Here is a 25,568-nt window from a genome sequence, read left to right on the forward strand (position 1 = left end):
CAAGAGCTTCTCATCAAACACTTTGCTTATATGTTTTTTCAATTTTGTTAGTTGCTTTGATGAAGTAAGTCTTCTAATCACTGTCAGACAGAGAGGGGCAACACATTTCTATATTTGAGTAGAGAATCAAGAAGAGACAGTAAAGGCTTCTAGTGTCCTTCTGAAAAGCATCTACAAACGGACTCAAGTTATCAAGAGGGAAAGGAAAATCATTCCTCTTCGGAGGTGTGCTCCAAGGCACTCGTGAACCTTGCATTCTTTACCGATACATCTTTGTTCTTTACCAATACGTCTTCATAATTATTGTCTGTAATGGCTTCCTTATCATTCTTGGTTTCTTTAATCCCCATAGGACTGCCTGTCAGGTCCTTGGGAAGGTTATAATTATAAAGAGGCTTCAATTTTTTGATGTAGATTAAGTTAAACAGTCTTCGGAAGCTTTGTTTAATATTTGAGGAGGTCAGTCTATGGGCTGTTTCCATAAAAATTTTGTTTGTTATTTTTGCAAACTCCCTGATCACAGGATCTTCATCCCCAAGCACTGGGTCAATAGCTGTAACAGCAGAAAGGCCATTAATTCAAGGCATCACTCTCATAGTCTGAGAAGCTCTAACCCTAAATAGCCTCACCACCTTTCACAAAAGCCCCCCTCCCCCAATTTTTGTTACTTTGACAAATAGCATCCAGGAAGTTTTTTATCCTCTGTCCTCACCAGACCTCATTAAAAGAAAAAAGGAAATATTCACTAAGTGTTTACTGAGTGCCTGTTCTGTGCTGAGCATTCTGGTAGACAGCATAAACATATATTCATGAAGAGGTTCAGTATTGCTCATAATAATGAAAAAAGTGGAATCAGTCTAAATGTTCATCAATATGAAAGTGCTTAAAAATTAGAGATATCATAAAGTGAAGTAGCACATACATATTAACATGATGATGTAGACCCATATTTCTTGGCATGAAAAGATGTTTCTGACACATGAGTAAGTGAAAAAGTTATAAAACAGTTATGATAGTTTTAAAAATAAATAGGTAATAGTTTATATTCTTTAAAAATATCTGCAATAAGATATATACCAAAATACTAATATCATTATATTCATATGTTGAGCTTGTGGGAAGTTATTATTTTCTTTCTTAATAAAAAGAAATAGAGAAGGAAAAAAGGACAGATATAGAAAAGAGAGAAAAAGTAGAAGGAACAGAAGGAGGAAGAAGAGCGAAAGAAGAAAAATATTCTGAGTGACATGGAGGGAGTGCTTAGTATTTAGCCGGCAGTCAATAAATATGAATGGATAAAAAAGGAAGATAATGATGTGTCAATGTAGATTCATCAACTGTAACAAAGGTACCACTCTGCTGGGGGATGTTGGTAACTGGGGGAGGCTCTGCATGTGTGGGGGCAGGAGGTATACAGGAAACCTCTGTATCTTCCACTCAATATTTCTATTAATGTAAAATTGCTCTAAAATATAAAGTCTATTACCAAAAAAGGGAAGGAAGGCAGCCACCTTATTTTCTGCCTCCCCTGTTTGTAATTCTGATCCTGAAGGGGAAATAGGCAGAGGCTAAGAGAGAGATGCTGAAGATCCAAACATTTTGAAAGAATAAACATTACCCTTCTTTAATTTCTTCTGGTGCAAGTGTACATTGCTCTCCACTAAAATGTAAATCCTCTGAGGGAAGGGACTTTGCTTTGTCTGCTGCTGTATATCCTGCAGATAGAATAGTGCTGTCACATAGTAGATGCTGGAAAAATGTTTGTTGAATGGATTAATGAGTGAATGAATTCTTAACTCTCTGTAGTTCCTAAGGACTCTAGGATAATAGTTAGGTCTCAACTAATGAGAGGGACAGATGGAGAGATTGAAACAGAGAGAGAAAGAATAAAAAATAAAGAAGATGTCCCTTAACCCAGTCCTTCCACTGATTTCCCCTTAACTGCCTAGCTACCTCTACCACCCTCTTCCCATCCCTGGCATCACTATAGAGCTCAGATATAAACTGAATCACAAACAGTGAAGGTATTTAGGCCTATACATAAAGATTTCATTATAACTTCAACACTTACCCTCAAGCATGACTTGAATTTCATCTCTGAGCAGTAAATGGCCACCCAATTTTGCCAAGTACCCTATGCACAAAGTAAAATTAAAGTTACTCCAAAATACGTTATGAAAATGCATCATCTGATATTATCTGGCTACCTTCATTGCTTTCTTCAAAGCAAAGCATCTCTAGATTATCCTTGAATCATCTTTTAGTGCTTTCAAATAATTATTAATAAAATTCTTTATTGAGATATACATGTGTTTATAAATGTGCAGAAATCATAATTGTACAGCTCAATAAATGACCACATAGTGAATACGTCTAGCTACCACCTAGGTCATTAAATAGAATATTACTATTTTCCTAGGAGCCTCCCTCATGCCCTTTGCAGCCTCCTCCTTCACCTTTCAGAATACATTCTTTTGCTCAACGTTATATTGTATGATTCATCCATGTTTTTAAACATAGCAATAGGTCATTCATTTCCATTGCTACATGACAGAGGTTGGCAAAGTTCTCTTGAAACACAGCCATGCTTATTGGCTCATTTGCTTATGGATTATCTACGGCTGCTTTCACCCTCCAACAGCAGGGTTGCATCGTTGCGACAGAGACCATATGGTACTCAAAGCCTGAAATATTTACTATCTGGTTCTTTACAGAAAGAATTTGCAGAATGCTTTTATATGATATTCCATCGTATTAATGCAGCACTTTTTAGCCATCCTGCTTATGATGGACAATGTGTTGTTTCCAATTTTGGGCTATTATGAATAATGATGTTATTGTGGGCATTGTTGTACATGAATTTTTGCGTAGATTTGTGTGCATTGCTGTTTGGTATATAGCTAGGAGTGGACTTATTGGCTAATGGATGTGCTTATGTTCACCTTTAATCATTACTGCAGAACAGTTTCCAAGGTGGTTGTACCAATTTTCACTCTTACATTTCCATTGCTGTACATCCTCTCTAACACTTGAAATTGTTAGTCTTTTACTTTCAGTCAGTCTCATGGGTTTGGTGGTATTATTTTTGTATATTTATTGGCCACTTGGATATTTCTTTTTTTTTTTTTTGCAGTACGTGGGCCTCTCACTGTTGTGGCCTCTCCCATTGCGGAGCACAGGCTCCGGACGTGCAGGCTCAGCGGCCATGGCTCACGGGCCCAGCCGCTCCGTGGCATGCGGGATATTCCCAGACCGGGGCACGAATCCGTGTCCCCTGCATTGGCAGGCGGACTCTCAACCACTGAGCCACCAGGGAAGCCCTGGATATTTCTTTAGTGAAATGTCTGTTCAAGTAAGTCACTTGTTTTTATATTGAGGTGTTTTTAAATTATTTATTCTTAGGCATTTTAAATTCTGGATACTAATCTCTTAGAATATTACACCCATTACAAATATCTTCTCCTACCCCAGGGCTAAACTTTTCCATTTGTATTGTTTTTTTGGTTTTTTTTTTTTGATGAACAGAAGTCCCTAATTTTAATGTAGTCCAATTTATGGTTAGTGAATTTTGGAGTCCTGATAGGGAATCTTTGCGGTCTGAAGGTCATAAAGATATTCTCCCATATTTACTTCTGGAAACTTTATTGTTTTACCTTTTCACATTTTTGGATTGCAAGCCCAACTGGACTTATATGGCATAAAATAGGGGTTGAGATTACTTACCTATGAAATTAATCGAGCACCATTAAGAGAAAAAAAACAAAGTCCTTTCCCTAATGCTTTGCAGGGTCATTTATATCGTGAATTTTGCAGGGGTCAGTGTCTTGACTCCATTCTAACATTGTGCCACTTCCATAGTACCTTAATGTAAAATGGGTCTTGATATCCAGTAGTATAAGTTCTTCAACTTTGTGATTCTTCTTCAGATTATCTTGGCTATTCTCAAATCTTTAAATTTTCATGTAAAAATTAGAATCAACTTCTCAAATTTCACACACACACACACACACACACACACACACACACACACACACACACACAAAACCTCTGGTGAAATTTTGTTTGGGGTTGTATTGAATATACCGAACAGTCTGGGGAGAGTTGACATTGTTACAATACTTAATTCTTTAATCCATAAACATGATATATCACTCTATTTAAGTCTTCTTAAAAACTTCTCAACATTTTCTAGTTTTTTTGTGTATCAGTCTTGTACATCTTTCCTTAGTTTTATTTTGAGGTATTTGATGAATTTTGGTACAATGCATTAGGCATCAAAAAATCGATTTTCTAGTTGTTTATTGATAGTGTGTAGAAACCCAATTGATCTTTGTATATTGATATTGTATATAGAAAACTTGCTAAATTTATTTAATTCCAGTAGTTTTTCTGAATTCTTTCCAGTGTTCTAAATACTCAATTATTTATCTGCAAATTTTGGAAGTTCTATTTTCTTTTTTCCAGACTTATACATTTTATTTCTTGTTATTACCTTATTTTAGTTTTGGAAAATTTTTGGTCATTATCTCTTCAACTATTTATTTTGTCTCATTCTTTCCCCACTATCCTTATGGAATGCATATGTTAGACCTTGTAACCATATCTCATATTATTATGCTCTGTTCATATTTTCCATTTTTAACTCTTTGAGCTTTGATCTTGAGGCTGAATATTTTATTCTGACATTTCTAATTCTCTTTATCTCTTTTCAGTTCTTTCTAGTCTGCTGCTAATTTTACCCATTGAGTTCTGCATTCCATCTCATTATTTAATCTTTTGAACATACTAATCATATTTATTTTAAAGTTCCTATCTGATAAATTTCAATAATTGCATATACTAGATTGTTTCTATTTTTTTTCCTCGTAATTAAAAAAAATCTAAACCTCTGGTTATTTTTGATTAAATCTCAGCTATTGTGTATACAATTTTGTGTAGATACTTTTAGGCTCTGGGCAATTTATCTTCTCCCAGAGAGGATTTATTTTTGCTTTTTTGGCAGGCAGTTAGGCTAGAGGTATATCCCCTTAATCCAACCAGGGAGTTAGATATTCAAAGGTTCAGTAATTTTAAGAGCTGGCCTATTTTTAGTTTACTCTCACTCTTAGGGTAGAGACATCAGGGATCCCAGCTGAAAACTTGGGGGTATTTACCAGAGTTCCTCCTCATTGTCAGTCCAAGTTTTATTCCTCCAGCTCTGTGAGACAGCTAAAATTTCTGCACAGTTTATCAGCCTCCCAGATACCCTTTTTGCATTTAGAATTGATCTGTAAATTTATAAAAGAAAATCTATAAAGGAAAATAATCCCCAAATCTCAGGCCTACTTCTTTTGGTTTTTCTACTTTCTCTTCACTGCCTTTATAAAAGCTCTTACATGTTTTCAGATAGATTTAAGAAATATTTTTATTGCTGTTCTTATTATCCTCATTTTCCATGTGATAAAATAAAAGTTCATAGAGATTAAGTAACTTGGTGAAGGTCACACGGCTAGTGGGTGTTCATTCTGAGATTTCAATGGAAACGTATCTACTCTCACCAATATTTCACACTGCCTCTGCTTCAGTCAAAATAGTGACCACAGAAATCACAATAATACATTATTTTCATAATACAATTTACAGATAGTAAAGCTCAAGATATTCTTTTTGACAGGTGGAACATGGACTTAAAAATTTAAGAATAGGGCTTCCCTGGTGGCACAGTGGTTGAGAGTCCGCCTGCCGATGCAGGGGACACAGGTTCGTGCCCCGGTCCGGGAAGATCCCACATGCCACGGAGTGGCTGGGCCCGTGAGCCATGGCTGCTGAGCCTGCGCGTCGGAGCCTGTGCTCCGCAACGGGAGAGGCCACAACACTGAGAGGCCCGCGTACAAAAAAAAAAAAAAAAAAAAAAATTTAAGAGTAATGTTTAAAAACAAAGCCCTGTGTTGTGGAGGTATCCTTAATTGGCATACTTTTGCTTAAGTTTGTAAATCAATGCAGTTCCTTTCAGAATTAGATGGCGGGTACAAATAATGAATGAAAATTTCTTATGCTAGAGAGTACTAATTTCCCCTGTTGTCAAATTACTTCTTTATCTTTAGTTCTCTTACTAAAACTACCAATTTTTAGCTGGACACGTGGCCATCTAGCAGATGACTAGACTTTTAAGACTTCTTTGCAGCTAGGTATGGCCACATCTATGTTCCGGGCTAATGATCATTTAGCAGAAGTTACAGTTGCTCTTTAAAGAGATGCCTGTGACCTCTTGATATTTTCCCCTTTCCAATTGAAGTGGTTGCAGGAGATGGAGGAAACATCTTGGACCTGATGTAGGAAACTGTGTGATGAGAATACTAGAGCAACAGAAGAGCTGACACTAGTCTACGTATACTTGGATTGTTAAATGAGAGAGAAATAAGCTACTATTTTGTTTAAGCCGTAATTATATTTGGGTCTTTCTTATACTGTAGGAACTTCAGAAATACAACATTAGCACCAAAGCAGCAAAACAGGTGGTAAAATTAGGCAAAAACAACTGAAAATTAAATGACTCTACTGAAATGGTGTTTTTGAAAGTTACAAATGAACTTTCAAATAGAATTTGATGTTTTGAAAGTTTTGAAACACGGCAGACTAACCACAATGCCAACAAGGTGCACGTGGAAGAATACAGTTAGTAGTGGTGGGGAGCGTGGGGACAGGAACTACAAGCTCCATCCACAAGCAGTCAGCTCTGCTCAGTTGCTACCAGGCAGAAGTGCAGGTTCAGTGTAGCCTTATCTCCTCCCCCTATCAAATAATTGGAAATACAGATACTTATGCGAAAACTTTTAAATTTGGCAATTGTGACACACTGCTAGCTGTCAATCTAATATCATTGTCCCCTTCTTGCCCAATAAAAAAAGTGCCAAGCAGCTCTTGCAAATGATGGTGGCATTGTGACAGTTCTGGTCATTGGGAGGTATAAGATGAATCACTGGTTGGGATTTTGAAGAAAGCCTTGTAAAATTAGGTTGACCCAGAGACACCTTTTGCCCTTTACGTTTTTCTTTCTCCTTGGTGTAACACTGCGAAAATACTGAGGGTAATCAGAAAACACAAATAAGGATACAAGTCACATGCTAAGGATGATGGTATTATAAAGCCAATGATGCAATTAATATCTACATGCACACATCACTTCTCATATGTGACTATATCAGAGGATAAATTCTCTTGAGAAGAGATTATTAAGTCAAAAGAATATGCATTTCACATTTGGATGGAAATTACCAAACTGTGCTGAGATTGTAGTAATTTACACTCTGACCAGTAATGTAAGTGTTTGCCTACTTCCTGCAACCTGGACAAAACTATGTAGTATAATCATTTTTGTTCTTTGTAAGTTTGATGGATGGAAGCACTTTATCAATTCAATTTGCATCACTTTTTGGATGAGGCTGTGAAAATTTTATGTATATGAGCCAAGTAATTTTCTTCATGTACTTTGTCCGTTTTCCTAGTGGGTTGTTTGGCTTTTCTTACAGATTTGTAAGGATTCTTTAGACAGTAAGAATTCATGCACCCTTTATATGTGATAAGTGCCATAAATATTTTATTACAATTTGGCTTTTGACTTTGTTTATAGTGGTTTTGCCTTGCAAAAATATTTGTTTTTACATAGTTTGTCAATCTTTTATGATTTTTACTTTTACTTAGAATGATCTTACCTACCCCATGATTATAAAGCAAATTCTTCTACACTATTTTATCTAATCTTATTTATTATTATGGTTTTATTTTTAGCATTTGAGCCTTTGACCATCTGGAATTTATTTAGTGTAAAGAGTGGGATAGGAATAAAATAATTTTAAAAATTCCAGATGGCTCACCATGTGTCCCCAAACCATTTAAGGAATATTCCATATTTTCATCACTATTACTTAAAGCCAGTGATTCACTGTAAAATATTGCATGTTTTGGCAGTTATTTCTAGATGGTATTTTGTTCCATTTGTCTATCTATTCATTCCATGTGATTTTAATTACTGTAGCTATATTAATATCTGATAAGGTTAGTCCTTTCTCATTCTTTTTTGGTTAGAACTTCCTGGATATTCTTGCATGGTAACTTTTCTATATTAATTTTAAAATTACGATGTCAATTTTGAAAAAAAAAAGCCCTATTGATATTTCAACGGGCATCTTATTCCATGTATAGATTAATTTAGGAAAGGACTGGCACATTTACAATTTTGATTCTTTCCTAAAATATGGTTTATACCTTTCAATTTATTTAAAATTTTTTTGTGTCTTTCAGTAATGTTTGCAGGTTTTCTTCATAGAAATACTGCATACATTTTAAAGTTTCTTTTTAGATCTTCCTTCCTTCCATCTAGTCAATACATGACTTCATACACCTAGAATTGATTTTTGTGTAGGGTGTCAGGTAGGAATTTGTGTGTGTGTGTGTATTCCCATTGTCCTAGCACCTTTTATTAGACAGCCCATCATTTCTGATCTGATATATACTACCAGTTCTGATCTTTTATATTAGGTGTTTGTATATGTGTGGATCTGTTTCTGGGCTTTCTATTACAGTTTCACAGTTCTTGTCTTTCCTTGAGTGAGTAACGGATTGTCTAAAATTTGTTAGTTATATCTTCTTATGTTGGTCTTTTGCTCTTCCACATACATTTAGAATCAACTTGTCAAGATCTATGAAATTATCTGTTGGTATTTTTTATTATAACTGGATTGAACTTACTGATCAGTATTTCTCAGTAGGGCCTCTGGGGTTTCTAGATGGGATAATTTGTGACTAACACTGTTACAATTATTACTGAATATTAAGCATACTCCTGTAACATTAAATGCATTAATGGACATTAAATGCTATACCAACCTGAAAGCAAGCTGGCAAGGGAGATTGGGAGATGTAGACCATAGAGGTCAGTTTTTGAGGCATAGAGAAATGTAAAACATAGTGAAGAATGGACTGGGAGCTGGAAGTCCTACAGTTAAGTAGATACTGTATGTCCTTATGTGATAGTTTATCCATTCCTTCTTTAGTTGGCTGAATTCCATCCATCAATGATTTCTTCAAGAAGGATTCATGGTAATGAACTTATGCTGAGTTTTTATGTTTTAGAAATGTTTTCTTATTATTTTTATAGTTGGATATAATTTTGATAAGTATAAAATTCTTCAGTCATAATTTTTTTCTACTTAGGATTTATAGGCTCTATTCTACTACATTTTAGAGTTGAATACTGAAGTGGAGAAATCTAATGCCACATTTATTTATTTTGTAACGTATAGGTGACTTTTTTTTTGCTCAACGGCACGATGAATTCTTTAACTCTGAAGTTCCATAACTTTGTTAGGAAATGTCTTAATATTTCATTCTGTATAAAACATTTCTTGAACAATTTTTACCATCAGTATATTTAATCAAATTTTTTTTAGTTCTTAAATTCTATCTTTGAATACTTTTTTCTGTCTAATTGTTCATTTTTCTTCATGGATATTATCTATGCATATTTGCATTTCTTTCATCTATCTTCTATATCTATCACTGCTCCCTAATTTTTCAAACTGTTTCTTGTTGGTTTATATTTTATTTTGCTAACATTTTTCAACCCTTTCCTCCTTGTTCCTTACTGGGTTATCAACAATATATATTTGCTCTTCCATCGGCTGCAATGAAGTTTTTTGCAATGGTTATATATTTTTTCTTACACTTTCCATCATGCTTTGAAAGCTTCTTTTACTTTTTGAAATTCTCTATTTTGCCATATATTTTCTTGAACATATTAATCAGTTTTTAAAACATATATCTCACATCTATGTCAGATAACTTTAGTATCTGGCTCTCCTGATGTTCTCCTTCCATTGTCTATTTTTTAAAAAAAATTTTATTGGAGTATAGTTGATTTACAGTGTTGTGTTAGTTTTAGGTATACAGCAAATCTCCTCCTAGAGTAATGAAAATAAAACAAAAATAAACAAATGGGGTCTAATTAAACTTAAAAGCTTTTCCACAGCAAAGGAAACCATAAACAAAGCAAAAGGCAACCCTCAGAATACGAGAAAATATTTGCAGAGGAAGCAACCAACAAGGGATTAATCTCCAAAATATACAAACAGCTCATGAAGCTCAATATCAAAAAAACAAACAACCCAATCAAAAAATGGGCAGAAGATCTAAATAGACATTTCACCAAAGAAGACATACAGATGGCCAAAAAGCACAAAGCACATGAAAAGATGCTCAACATCACTAATTATTAGAGAAATGCAAAGCTTACTCTTCATGTGTTCCCGATATCCCATTATATATTCCCTGTGTGCTTATATCATTAGATTTTTATTTTAAAAAGTTTTGGATTCATGAATATATTTACCATGATTTTCAACTACTCTGTAGAAACATTTTCTAAAATTTGATTTTCTTCTTTGTGGGAAGTTTGTGGAAATTTCCAGTGTAGAATTCCGAATAGCATGAATTCTTTATGGTTTGAAATAAAGTTCTTATAATACAGGGTTCTGTGTGTGTGTGTGTTCCTCTACTCCACTCTGATCAACACAGATCATGAACTGTAGTGCTGATCATAATACAACTTGTCTTCTACCCTGACTAATGACAGACTTTTCTGTACAAGAATAATGTGACTAAGTATTTCCTCATTCCTTGGGGCCCCAGCTATTCGAGGATGCCAAATGGGGTCAAGGGAAGATCCCACTACCAAGTTGGGAATTCAGTTCCTATCATTCCAAATAAAGGATTATTAGTTTTGATCTTCATGGCGAGAATCTAGGCGGAAAAAAATGATTGGTCAGGTTTGTCCAAGGTCAAAAATTATAGTTGTTTTCTTTTAGAATCTTCCTGCACTCCCACAACTTTACATTTTCTTCTTCAAACTTTATTGGATTTGGTAGCTCTTCCTCATCTGTTGTAGTCTGTGGTTATAGATGTTCATGTTTTGTTGAAGATGGCATTTAAAAAATACATTATTCTTATTCTTTTGGGGGGTGATTTTTAAGCAGTGAAGGAAAACTGTAGTGGTTTGCCACCATCTAAAATTTTGAAATTCATCCTGTTGAATGTACTTTGTATGATAATTTAATCACACAGCTATACCCACTGTGTATTATAAAGTAGAACTCTATACTCATGATATATTTTAACTTCTGTTCATCTTAGATATCACCATGAAAAGTACTGTCTATCTTAAAGAAAGAAAATTTATAATTTTTTCAAGGAAAATTTCTAGCTGCTTACCCCATTCTTTACCTTTTAAGACAAATTAGGAAATTAGAATTGAATTTTACTTACCTATTAAAATAACTGATCCTCTTCTCAGATATGTTCTGGAACTCCTCAGGAATCCTAAGGTATCAGCTATCAAATCTATAACATATTTCTGATGAGAAATAAGCTGAGAATAAAAAAGGAAAAAAAATTCTCTCACTTATTGAAAGAGCACATTTGCTCTCTCCAGAGAGGCTTTCAGGGAAAAGAACTTGGTTGCTTATACCAAATCAGGGCCAGTTTAAAACTTGGGGGTTTCTGTGTATGAACGTTATTCTTTTGCTTGCAGGTATTATTCAGCTTATTACATGATATCCAAAGTTTGGGTTTCCAACTTTTGCTTAACACCCTTCCATCCCCATTTGTCTATCGTTGCAGTTTATGCTGGTTTTCAGAGAACCAGCTCATTCAGCCATGGAAAAGAAATTCCAGCTTTTCTTTTGGTGATCTGAAATGTTGCTACCTTTACACTGCTCAAAGTAGGTAGGTTGGAGGAAGAAACGATAGATGGAAAATGTTGAGGAAAAGAGTGGAAATTTTTAATTTTCTCTTGTCTCAAGTTCTAGCTATAATTGTTCATTTATCTTTTCTTTATATTCCTTGCTCATCATGCTTTTCATCACTTTGGATATCCTTTAAAGTTCCTCCTATAACTCTTGTGGTAGTAAACCCTGAGGGATCACTTACAAGATTGTTACAGATGTTGAGCACTACCAGCTCAAAACTGTAATGTTCATCCTTGAGCAAATATGATGTTGCCCATTTTAATTCTGAGGCACAGATTTCTAATGTATATTTACATGCCTGTGAAGTAAAAAAAGGTCAGTAAAAATCTATTCATCTGGTGTTACATAAAGCACTGCGATTCTCAGCAAAACTAAGAAAAACAAAATCACAGGACTTACTTTAACTACTCTTGCCTCTGTATCTTCCAGAAACAGAATCAGAGGCACCAAGCCTCCGAAAACCACATCATTCAGCATCCATGTGTACTGACTCATGTCCCTGAGTAACTCACCAAAGTGTCGAATGGCCATACTCCGAATGCCTCCATTACTCTGAAATATGCACACAGAAAAGACTTCATTTGAGGATATTTATATATATGCACACACACTATATACTATATATACTATGTATACTTATATACACTATATAGTATATATATTTATACGTATATATACTATATATGATGTGTCTATATGTATATATATAATTTTTTTTTTTTTTTTTTTGCGGTACGCGGGCCTCTCACTGTTGTGGCTTCTCCCCTTGCGGAGCACAGGCTCCGGATGCACAGACCCAGCGGCCATGGCTCACGGGCCCAGCCGCTCCGCGGCATGTGGGATCTTCTCGGACCAGGGCATGAACCCTTGTCCCCTGCATTGGCAGGCGGACTCTCAACCACTGCACCACCAGGGAAGCCCGTATATATATAATTATTATCATTTATTTTTAGAAAAGATTCAGTTTGGGTCTAAGACGTCTAAGGGTCTAAGAAGATTCACTTTGGGTCTAAGCTTGTCTTTTGATTTTAAAATAAGACTTGCTTACCAAAATTCAGATTACCTTAAAGAAAATCCCCTGTGAAAAGTGAGTTTCTTAAATTTAGGAAGATAGTATTTAATAACATCCTAAAATTATAACATGTAAAAATCTATATAACTTGGAGATGATTTCTATAATACTTAGGGTAATGTGACCATGATGTCTTCAAATGCTGGAGGACTTTGCAGAATTGCCAGTGAATACCAATGCAAGTTCTTTGCATAATGGCATAGTACTAGGTTTCCAAGGGCTTACTTATGCCAAATAGGAAGGTGATTGGATTATAAAGATTCTAGAAGAGAAAAATTTCAAGTCAGAGGAAGAGGTTAATTTTTTAAAATATAATATCACCTTCAGTTTTTAAAAAAAGTTTATGATTCCATTTTGAAAATAATTCTTTACATGGGCATGCCAACTACTTATTAGCCGTGTGAACTTGGCCAAATATTCATTTCAGTTTTCCTCAGTTTCCTTATATGTAAACTGGATAATAGCAATAGAGTTTGTTAGAGGATTATGTGAAATTGTCCATGTAAATCCCTTAAAATAGTGCCTGGTACATAGTAAACGCTCAATACATTTTAGCCACTATTATTATTACTATTCTTATCATTATGTCCTTATGAAAATATTTTCTGCCACTGTTTCCTTTTTCTATAGTTTAATAATATTGGGCCTTTCTTCAATGAAATCTGCAGAACTAAGAAGTTACACATTTTGGCAAGATAATTTACTATGAAATAATTCTCTGGTTCACAAACACTCATCAAAGGAATCTTTAAAAACAAATAGATTTCCCATAGCATACCAAAATGTTCTTGTTTATTAAAATACTATATTACTGTCATCCAACTTTTCTGGAACACGTTTACCATAAAAAATGAGAATTTTCAAAATGTACAACTTTCTGATGAAATACTTTCTAATTAAAGTTTTCTATGAAAATACCATATTCATTTGGGGCATTACACATGTCAACTCTAATACCCATAATATGCCTGCTATTCACTCTCTTTTACAGATGATGCACTAAGAGACTGAACCACCTGCTTAAGATTTCACAGCTAGTCAGTGGCAGCACAGGGATTTGAACCTAGGAAGTCCAGATTCAGGGTTAACAAACACAGCCACTAAACTATAATTCCTCTTTCATCTAAGAACAGAGGCTACATTTTGATTCTCTTTTCCTATGGGCAGACTTTTCCAGGTTCTCATAGTGTAGTTTAAAAACAAACAAACATAGAGCTTACTTGATTAATATTATTATCTCTGGAAAAAAAAAAGGTAGCTCTGCACAAAATGACTGCCTTTTGTTGACTTATTCTGGGATGTAATAGCATTGCCTTACCTGGGGCTTCAGCTTAATGATAAAACCTAATGATCTCATATATCTATGTAACTCACATGATCCATCAGAGAATAGTAGCTGCAAGCAATTCTGGTACACAGGGAGGAGTAGGTCACCTTGTCCAGTTTGCCTAAAAGTCTTCGAAGGGTCATCAAGGCCCGAATTACAACAGTCTTGTCTTGGGAAAGGAAGGCATCCAGGATGGCTATTAATAAGCTGCAGACATTTTCTATCTATACGTAAAAGGAAGAAAATGGTGGGATTTAAGAACTAGAAGGAGACTTGAGGTAGCTTTGGTACACACACCTCTGAGTTTGGGCAGTATGCAGTGCTGGAGCTAGCTTACAAGAGTCAATTGCCAAATTGTCAAAAATTTTGCAAGCTGATCATTAAAAGTCACTATTAAAAATTAAATTTTATAAATTTAGAAATAAAAACAATGGTAATAAATACTGAAGACTCATCACTTCCCGTTCTTTTGCTACATTTTGCTCTTTTATGCCTTTGAGGTTATTTACATGTAGTGTATCTGTATGGTGGGGATATTAAATAATGATGCACTACTGTGCATCTCCTCCCAAATCCATGTCTACTGATGTCCCTTTGATAGATTGAAATCATCCATAGTGGGAGTATTTACACCAGAGAAATTGGTCTTATTTTCACAGAGCTGCTTGTTTAAACATTTACCAACACACCACTGGCAGTATAACCTCGGAACTAGGTGACAATGACCTGTTTGGACATGAGAGCCACTGAGCTGCTGAGCTAGGTCATGGGCATCAATTGCAGATCAGAGACAAGCAGAATATCAGGCAATTAAAGCATGAAAAGGAGACACAAAAGGAGTGAAAGAAAGGCTGGAAAGAAAGGAAGTAAAAGAAATAAATAATATTTGCCAAAATAACAGCCAGAGGGCACTTGTGTCTGGCTGGAGTTTTTACCAATAGATAGTATGTGAAACCTCAAAACAGATCCCTCTCCACTGTTTCTCTCCCACTTTCCTAGACAACTTTGTTACATTGTTAATCGCATTGGTAAGAGGACTAGACAAGGCAATAACTAACTTTCTGTTCACAATACATCCTATTGACTTGTATGATTTATCTAAAGCAAATAAACTAGGCTCATTTCGTTCTAAATGCAAAATGAGTGCCCACTGACAGGCTTTAAGCTTTCAGAGACTATGCTTAATGGATATACTAGGATTTATTATTAAATTTATTATTAAATCAGTAATAATTTATGGAATATCTACAGTCTCAGCATTGTGCAGGCTACTTTGAAATTTACAAAAGAATTACAACACATAGGTGTATGCATTGACACACTCTTCCTGGAAGGCAAGAAGTATTCACATGACTTAGTGGGAAATGATATAGGACAGTAGTTCTCAAGTTCAACCTGCATTAGAATTACCTGGAGGACTTTTGAAAACATAGATTGGTGGGCACAACCCCCAGGATTTCTGATTCCATAGGCCTGTGATAGGGCCTGACAGTATGCTTTTTTTTTTTTTTTTTTTTTTTTTGCGGTACGTGGGCCTCCCACTGTTGTGGCCTCTCCTTTTGCGGAGCACAGGCTCCAGACGCACAGGCTCAGCGGCCATGGGTCACGGGCCCAGCCGCTCCGCGGCATATGGGATCTTCCCGTACCGGGACACGAACCCGTGTCCCCTGCATCGGCAGGCGGACTCTCAACCACTGCACCACCAGGGAAGTCCGACAGTGTGCATTTTTAACAAATTTCCAAAAGACTCTGATGCTGTTGGTTCAAGAGTCATAGGTAGAGAGCCATAAATATGAAATATTATATAAGCAAGTGTTTATAGTTGGTGTGGCCCTGAAAGGGTTGAGGCTGCTAGAGACCAGAATATCCAGTGAAGTTCGACTTGAGCTGATCATTGGAAAATAAGAAAAATGTGAATGGGTGAAGGAGGAAAGTGGTATAAAGGAAGAAAAAGCTTGAGCGAGTGCTCTGAGACAGGAAATTAATGTGTATGCATGTGTGTATGTTGGAGTGGAAAATAACGTATGTGTGGTTTAGAGTGTAACAAGAGTGTTCATGTAGAGCAATGCTGATAAATTCTGAGTGTAATGAGCGATTTTCTGGGAAAAATATAAATAAGGTGATAAAGCCAATAAATTGACTTAACACATCCTTTCCATTCAACCCAGTTTCCTTACTGATAAAACGCACAGCTTTGATATTGTGTTAGTGATGTATAAACTAAAAAATAATCAGTGTTTTGTCAGTAAGGATACTGAGTTCTACCAAATCTCAGATTATGAGTTCGATGGTGCTGGCAGACACAGATCACACACACACATACCTCGTTGATAACCGGTGCCATGCTGGCAATCTTCTGAAGGCTCAGTTTGCTAACTGCAGGATCAGAGTCATTGACCCAGTTTCTGAAGAGAACCAAAAATTCTTCTGGGAATGGGTCCTTGAAGAAATTATTGAGAAGCTAAAAGAAAACAATTAAGTTCATAGGCAGAGTAATGGCCAGGCATTGTTCTTGCTTCAGTCATAAAAATCAAGACATTTTCAGTAAAACAAACACAAATCACACTAAAACTCTAAATACTTACACATATTTTTACATATATTTCTGTGCCCATAGAGGGAAGGAGAAGTAGCAGATGGAATAGGAAATACATGCTTTGTTTTATATATATGATGAAAGAAATTTTCACATGTGGAATAACAGAGTTTACGTTAACTTTTTACACTTTTATGTTGCCTCATCTTTCCTGGAAAACCGTGGTGCCTAATAGCATTAATATGTTTACTTATTCGTTTTCTACCATATAATGCATATACTAGTCTTAAAATTATGATATCAACACATACAACATCAATAAACCTCCTGAGGAAAAATAAATATTTCTTTACAGATGTTTTTTGTCCTTGCAATTTATCTCACTAAGGATGTACAAAGCACAGTGTTCATGTATTACTTGATCTTTCACAAATCTGTGGGGTGTGTATATGTGTGTGTGTGTGTGTGAGAGTGTGTGAGAGAGAGAGAGAGAGAGAGAGAGAGAGAGAGAAGCATACAATTCACAGAGAAAGACACTAAGATCATAATAGTTAAATAGGTAAAGGAAAGATCAGGTTGTTCATAATATGGAACTTTAATTTATAAATAATATTTTAAAAATGTTCAAACTCTCTTTAAACAATAAGTACAAATCAAATCACCCCACAGGACATCACATCTGCCTCACACATTGGAAAGCTTGTTCATGGTGGTGAGAGTGCCGTGGGGTAAGCAGACCCACGAGCTGTGTGGGGAGCTCTGATTGGCACTGCTTTCCAGATAGCGGTTTGGCGTTAAAAATCCTTAGCCTTGAGAATGTTTATACCCTTTGGTTATTATCTCAGATTCTTGGAATCTATTATAAGAAAATAATCGAAAATACCAAAAGAAAGAAGATTTAGGCACAAAGATGTAAACTTGATTACTATTTATATCAGTAGAACTTGATTGCTATTTATATCAGTAGAAAACTAGAAATAACAAATATATATAAATAAATGGCATAGGCATTGGTAATACTATCTTAGGTATCACTGGCTGATAAGACCAAAATAAGGTAAAATGCATAGATTGTGTGTTCAGAACAACAAAAGGCCAAGGGACCTCACAGTTGAACTGGAAAGTTGACGATTGCCCAGAATTTCTAAACAGAGAAAAGTGGTGGGAGAGTGTGGTCATTGCTGAGTTCCTGGAAAGATAGGCATGCCAATCTCCAGTAGCAGGAAGCATTACATTCATGATGAGAGAGGCAACTAGGTTTCCATCTAGGTATATTAATGATGCTTACATAAATCTTATGTAGTTTGTAAATTTCTTTTAAATGTAGCATTTTATGGAAGGGATTTTGTATCTCATGTTTAGACCTTTTTGGTGTTTGTACATACTTAAAGGGTAGTACAATAAAAATAATGAGTCACATAATAAAATAACGAGAGGTTCAAATGGATTAAGCAAGTTAGAAAAATACTGATTTGCTACTGCAATGTTAAGTTAAACTAATTCATGTATCCTTGTGAAAGCTTTAGAAGTATATAGTAGGGCTTCCCTGGTGGCGCAGGGGTTGAGGGTCCGCCTGCCGATGCAGGGGACACGGGTTTGTGCCCCGGTCTGGGAGGATCCAACATGCCGCGGAGTGGCTGGGCCTGTGAGCTCATGGCCACTGAGCCTGCGCGTCCGGAGCCTGTGCTCCGCAACGGGAGAGGCCACAACAATGAGAGGCCCGCGTACCGCAAAAACAAAAAAAAAAAAAAAAGAAGAAAAAACGAAGTATATAGTATACTGTATGGGTATGCCTTTTATAGTTTATTAACTATTTTGACATGAAGTTTGAAATGTAAAACTTTTGGGAATATTTGGCATCGTACCTTAGATCAATACTTCCTTATTATATATTACTTTTATGGAAAATTAGATTTGACTCAGATAATTTCAATTTATAGAACTTTTTACATGCCTTTTGTAAGCAAAGGTACTGCCTCAATTTGCTTAACTCTGGTATGGCATTCCAATATTTGATGTAATATTCATATACAAAGTAATATAGTTCTATATCTTCATGTTACCCAGTTATTTAGCCCATTCCTTTTTTCCCCTAGGCAGTCTGAAGTATCGTTTAGACACTAGATGTTACCTACCACCTTTAGTAAACTTAATTATCCCTATATACTTTAAGAAGCTTGTAAAGAAATATGAACTAGGACTACAAAAATAATTAGTTTGTGCAAATCCGCACCCCCTAGGAAACTACAAAGGCCAACTCCTGAAACAGTCTAAAGGGACAACCCTCTCATAAATCTATCCTCGCCTTACGCCCCTCAGCTTCAGATATCTGTTATTGTCTTAACTTTTGGTAAGAACCAATATTCGGAGAGGGAGACAAAACATTAGAGAGTTGATTTAAGTTTGGATAAGGAAAGGGAATGAGAACTTGGTTGTTCACAGTCTCGTAATAAAACTCACTTCAGTGAGGAATATTATTGTGATGACGTTGTCTTCTGGCCTTCTAGGACCTTCCACTGAGAGCTTATAGAGATAATGCAAGGTGTCTGGAAACTGTGGAAAGTTATAGTCACTGAGAGTTCTGTAAAGAAGAATAAAGCACTGAATTAGCAAAGAAGATGAAAACACTTTCTGCATCAGCAAATGCTAATGGTAGAAAAGAGGGAAACATTATCCTCATATTTTGTATCACCAGATAAAAAGAAAGATATTCTTGAATATTCCTTAATCCAAGGTAAACTGCGGGCTCAGTATGAGTTCTACGCAGACTCTGTGGATAAAAGTCCTCTTCTATTATACTTTCCCAAATTTGTCTCATTGGGTACAGGTTTTTATCAGACCTCTTTAAAGTGGGAGCACATGTCTGATGCCTGCAGAGAAGGAATCAGTTAACAACAGAGGAAGGAAAAAGCAGATTCACCTCTAGTTCTCCATATCTGTTCTGTGGAGGGAGAATAATTTGGTGTCTACATCACTAGGTAAGAGAGCAAGGCAAGGAAAAGTAAAACCCCCCAAAATAAGTGAAAAAGTAGAAGTCAAATGGCAATTCAGATCATTAGGAGAGATTTGGAACTTGGAGTGGCTATTGACTGTGTTCCCACAGTGGCTTAGTCGAAGAAAGATGAAACAGGTGGGAAAGAGACAGAGAACATTTCTCAATGCCCCTGTTCTTACTTGGCAACAAGGTAGACTCCATGATGGTGAAACAGTGCTTGGGAAAACTGGTTCCAACAATTCTTTCTCTTTAGAGCAATATCCACTTGTTGCAGTCCAGAACAATTCAGCAGAACTCTCAGTGCATCTCGAGCATAGCTAAGGTCCCAAAGAAGAGGAGAGTCATCACCTGCAAGTGGCCTTCACATAACTAGATACAAGTGATTATTTGCCTTTTCATTCTATGTTGGGCAGGATGCCAGTTTTGGGAAAGGGGGGTGTTTCAAAGGAAAAGACCATTAAATGCTCTTAATGTCCCCTGATTAACAGGACATGGGATGCGGGGTTAAACTGAAATTGTAGCATGTAAAATCTAGGATTAATCATAGAGCAGCTTATTAGTTTATTAAAAGCTTGTTAGCAAAAGATGTTAAGTGATGTGAAGACATGCTAAAGGTGCCTGTTGATTGTCTTCTTTGAATGCTTTAAATAAATAGAATACATTCTTATCTACTTGGGATGATTTGGTGTCTGTCTGCTTGAAAGACAGAGAGTGGATTAAATATCTTAATGGGATTGTGTTTTAGAGTCCTGCCTGACTTAGAAGTCCACACCAGATGAGGGCAAATAGCAGAAAGTTGGGTCCTGATTTCCCTGGAGAGCAGGGAAGCTTACTGTAATCTCTTGGGCAAAAGAGAAGAGCTGAACCTTACCTTATGTGGACAGAATGACTGCATGCTATCATAAGCCCACACATCACATCACCAACCGCAAAATAAATTTACAGTTCACAAAGCACATTTGTGCACATTATTTTTTTTTTAAACATCTTTATTGGGGTATAATTGCTTTACAATGGTGTGTTAGTTTCTGCTTTATAACAAAGTGAATCAGTTATACATATACATATGTTCCCATATCTCTTCCCTCTTGCGTCTCCCTCCCTCCCACCCTCCCGATCCCACCCCTCCCGGCTGTCACAAAGCACCAAGCCAATATCCCTGTGCCATGTGGCTGCTTCCAACTACCTATCTACCTTACTACGTTTGTTAGTGTGTATATGTCCATGACTCTCTCTCGCCCTGTCACAGCTCACCCTTCCCCCTCCCCATAACCTCAAGTCCGTTCTCTAGGAGGTCTGCGTCTTTATTCCTGCCTTACCCCTAGGTTCTTCATGACATTTTTTTCCCTTAAATTCCATATATATGTGTTAGCATACGGTATTTGTCTTTTTCTTTCTGACTTACTTCACTCTGTATGACAGACTCTAGGTCTATCCACCTCATTACAAATAGCTCAATTTCGTTTCTTTTTATGGCTGAGTAATATTCCATTGTATATATGTGCCACATCTTCTTTATCCATTCATCCGATGATGGGCACTTAGGTTGTTTCCATCTCCGGGCTATTGTAAATAGAGCTGCAATGAACATTTTGGTACATGAGTGTTTTTGAATTATGGTTTTCTCAGGGTATATGCCCAGTAGTGGGATTGCTGGGTCATATGGTAGTTCTATTTGTAGCTTTTTAAGGAACCTCCATACTGTTCTCCATAGTGGCTGAACCAATTCACATTCCCACCAACAGTGCAAGAGGGTTCCCTTTTCTCCACACCCTCTACAGCATTTATTGTTTCTAGATTTTTTGATGATGGCCATTCTGACTGGTGTGAGATGATATCTCATTGTAGTTTTGATTTGCATTTCTCTAATGATTAATGATGTTGAGCATTTTTTCATGTGTTTGTTGGCAGTCTGTATATCTTCTTTGGAGAAATGTCTATTTAGGTCTTCTGCCCATTTTTGGATTGGGTTGTTTGTTTTTTTGTTATTGAGCTGCATGAGCTGCTTGTAAATTTTGGAGATTAATCCTTTGTCGGTTACTTCATTTGCAAATATTTTCTCCCATTCTGAGGGTTGTCTTTTGGTCTTGTTTATGGTTTCCTTTGCTGTGCAAAAGCTTTGAAGTTTCATTAGGTCCCATTTGTTTATTTTTGTTTTTATTTCCATTACTCTAGGAGGTGGGTCAGAAAGGATCTTGCTGTGATTTATGTCATAGAGTGTTCTGCCTATGTTTTCCTCTAAGAGTTTGATAGTTTCTGGCCTTATATTTAGGTCTTTAATCCATTTTGAGCTTATTTTTGTGTATGGTGTTAGGGAGTGATCTAATCTCATACTTTTACATGTACCTGTCCAGTTTTCCCAGCACCACTTATTGAAGAGGCTGTCCTTTCTCCACCGTACATTCCTGCCACCTTTATCAAAGATAAGGTGTCCATATGTGCATGGGTTTATCTCTGGGCTTTCTATCCTGTTCCATTGATCTATCTTTCTGTTTTTGTGCCAGTACCGTACCGTCTTGATAACTGTAGCTTTGTAGTATAGTCTGAAGTCAGGGAGCCTGATTCCTCCAGTTCCTTTTTTCGTTCTCAAGATTGCTTTGGCTATTCGGGGTCTTTTGTGTTTCCATACAAATTGTGAAATTTTTTGTTCTAGTTCTGTGAAAAATGCCAGTGGTAGTTTGATAGGGATTGCATTGAATCTGTAGATTGCTTTGGGTAGTAGAGTCATTTTCACAATGTTGATTCTTCCAATCCAAGAACATGGTATATCTCTCCATCTATTTGTATCATCTTTAATTTCTTTCATCAGTGTCTTATAATTTTCTGCATACAGGTCTTTTGTCTCCTTAGGTAGGTTTATTCCTAGATATTTTATTCTTTTTGTTGCAATGGTAAATGGGAGTGTTTTCTTGATTTCACTTTCAGATTTTTCATCATTAGTATATAGGAATGCCAGAGATTTCTGTGCATTAATTTTGTATCCTGCCACTTTACCAAATTCATTGATTAGCTCTAGTAGTTTTCTGGTAGCATCTTTAGGATTCTCTATGTATAGGATCATGTCATCTGCAAACAGTGACAGCTTTACTTCTTCTTTTCCGATTTGGATTCCTTTTATTTCCTTTTCTTCTCTGATTGCTGTGGCTAAAACTTCCAAAACTATGTTGAATAAGAGTGGTGAGAGTGGGCAACCTTGTCTTGTTCCTGATCTTAGTGGAAATGCTTTCAGTTTTTCACCATTGAGGATGATGTTTGCTGTGGGCTTGTCATATATGGCCTTTATTATGTTGAGGAAAGTTCCCTCTATGCCTACTTTCTGCAGGGTTTTTATCATAAATGGGTGTTGAATTTTGTCAAAAGCTTTCTCTGCATCTATTGAGATGATCATATGGTTTTTCTCCTTCAATTTGTTAATATGGTGTATCACGTTGATATATTTGCGTATATTGAAGAATCCTTGCATTCCTGGAATAAACCCCACTTGATCGTGGTGTATGATCCTTTTAATGTGCTGTTGGATTCTGTTTGCTAGTATTTTGTTGAGGATTTTTGCCTCTATGTTCATCAGTGATATTGGCCTGTAGTTTTCTTTCTTTGTGACATCCTTGTCTGGTTTTGGTATCAAGGTGATGGTGGCCTCGTAGAAGGAGTTTGGGAGTGTTCCTCCCTCTGCTATATTTTGGAAGAGTTTGAGAAGGATAGGTGTTAGCTCTTCTCTAAATGTTTGATAGAATTCGCCTGTGAAGCCATCTGGTCCTGGGCTTTTGTTTGTTGGAAGATTTTTAATCACAGTTTCAATTTCAGTGCTTGTGATTGGTCTGTTCATAATTTCTATTTCTTCCTGATTCAGTCTTGGCAGGTTGTGCATTTCTAAGAATTTGTCCATTACTTCCAGATTGTCCATTTTATTGGCATAGAGTTGCTTGTAGTAATCTCTCATGATCTCTTTTATTTCTGCAGTGTCAGTTGTTACCTCTCCTTTTTCATTTCTAATTCTATTGATTTGAGTCTTCTCCCTTTTTTTCTTGAGTCTGGCTAGTGGTTTATCTATTTTGTTTATCTTCTCAAAGAACGAGCTTTTAGTTTTATTGATCTTTGCTATTGTTTCCTTTATTTCTTTTTCATTTATTTCTGATCTGATTTTTATGATTTCTTTCCTTCTGCTAGCTTTGGGGTTTTTTTGTTCTTCTTTCTCTAATTGCTTGAGGTGCAAGGTTAGGTTGTTTATTCTAGATGTTTCCTGCTTCTTAAGGTGGGCTTGTATTGCTATAAACTTCCCCCTTAGAACTGCTTTTGCTGCATCCCACAAGTTTTGGGTCGTTGTGTCTCCATTGTCATTTGTTTCTAGGTATTTTTTGATTTCCTCTTTGATTTCTTCAGTGATCACTTCATTATTAAGTAGTGTATTGTTTAGCCTCCATGTGTTTGTATTTTTTACAGATCTTTTTCTGTAATTGATATCTAGTCTCATGGCATTGTGGTCAGAAAAGATACTTGATACAATTTCAATTTTCTTAAATTTACCAAGGCTTGATTTGTGACCCAAGATATGATCTATCCTGGAGAATGTTCCATGAGCACTTGAGAAAAATGTGTATTCTGTTGTTTTTGGATGGAGTGTCCTATAAATATCAATTAAGTCCATCTTGTTTAATGTATCATTTAAAGCTTGTGTTTCCTTATTTATTTTCATTTTGGATGATCTGTCCATGGGTGAAAGTGGAGTGTTTAAGTCTCCTACTATGAATGTGTTACTGTCGATTTCCCCTTTTATGGCTGTTAGTATTTGCCTTATGTATTGAGGTGCTCTATGTTGGGTGCATAAATATTTACAATTGTTATATCTTCTTCTTGGATCGATCCCTTGATCATTATGTAGTGTCCTTCTTTGTCTCTTTTAATAGTCCTTATTTTAAAGTCTATTTTGTCTGATATGAGAATTGCTACTCCAGCTTTCTTTTAGTTTCCATTTGCATGGAATATCTTTTTCCATCCCCTTACTTTCAGTCTGTATGTGTCTCTAGGTCTGAAGTGGGTCTCTTGTAGACAGCATATATATGGGTCTTGTTTTTGTATCCATTCAGCTAATCTGTGTCTTTTGGTGGGAGCATTTAGTCCATTTACATTTAAGGTAATTATCGATATGTATGTTCCTATTCCCATTTTCTAAATTGTTTTGGGTTCGTTATTGTAGGTCTTTTCCTTCTCTTGTGTTTCTTGCCTAGAGAAGATCCTTTAGCATTTGTTGTAAAGCTGGTTTGGTGGTGCTGAACTCTCTCAGCTTTTGCTTGTCTGTAAAGGTTTTAATTTCTCCATCAAATCTGAATGAAGTCCTTGCTGGGTAGAGTAGTCTTGGCTGCAGGTTTTTCTCCTTCATCACTTTCAGTATGTCCTGCCACTCCCTTCTGGCGGGTAGGGTTTCTGCTGAGAGATCAGCTGTTCACCTTATGGGGATTCCCTGGTGTGTTATTTGTTGTTTTTCCCTTGCTGCTTTTAATATGCTTTCTTTGTATTTAATTTTTGACAGTTTGATTAATATGTGTCTTGGCGTATTTCTCCTTGTATTTATCCTGTATGGGACTCTCTGTGCTTCCTGGACTTGATTAACTATTTCCTTTCCCATATTAGGGAAGTTTTCAACTATAATCTCTTCAAATATCTTTTCAGTCCCTTTCTTTTTCTCTTCTTCTTCTGGAACCCCTATAATTCGAATGTTGGTGCGTTTAATGTTGTCCCAGAGGTCTCTGAGACTGTCCTCAGTTCTTTTCATTCTTTTTTCTTTATTCTGCCCTGCAGTAGTTATTTCCAGTATTTATCTTCCAGGTCACTTATCCGTTCTTCTGCCTCAGTTATTCTGC

At 36.2% G+C, this 25,568-nt stretch overlaps 1 protein-coding gene across 1 annotated transcript in view; it reads right to left on the reverse strand.

Moving 5' to 3' along the window:
• Positions 1-209: 209 nt before the first annotated feature.
• MROH9 (maestro heat like repeat family member 9) overlaps positions 210-25,568 on the reverse strand; it is a 92,342-nt gene continuing 66,983 nt past the window's right edge. The window contains exons 12-20 of the mRNA XM_073790794.1: positions 19,890-20,027; positions 19,176-19,296; positions 16,503-16,640; positions 14,227-14,403; positions 12,180-12,332; positions 11,962-12,078; positions 11,299-11,401; positions 2,072-2,134; positions 210-553 (exon numbers count right to left, since the gene is read on the reverse strand). Coding sequence (XP_073646895.1) covers positions 210-553; positions 2,072-2,134; positions 11,299-11,401; positions 11,962-12,078; positions 12,180-12,332; positions 14,227-14,403; positions 16,503-16,640; positions 19,176-19,296; positions 19,890-20,027 — 1,354 coding nt within the window. The remainder of the gene's footprint in view (positions 554-2,071; positions 2,135-11,298; positions 11,402-11,961; positions 12,079-12,179; positions 12,333-14,226; positions 14,404-16,502; positions 16,641-19,175; positions 19,297-19,889; positions 20,028-25,568) is intronic.

This window comes from Tursiops truncatus, chromosome 1, assembly GCF_011762595.2.
Source record: "Tursiops truncatus isolate mTurTru1 chromosome 1, mTurTru1.mat.Y, whole genome shotgun sequence".
NCBI lineage: Eukaryota > Metazoa > Chordata > Mammalia > Artiodactyla > Delphinidae > Tursiops > Tursiops truncatus.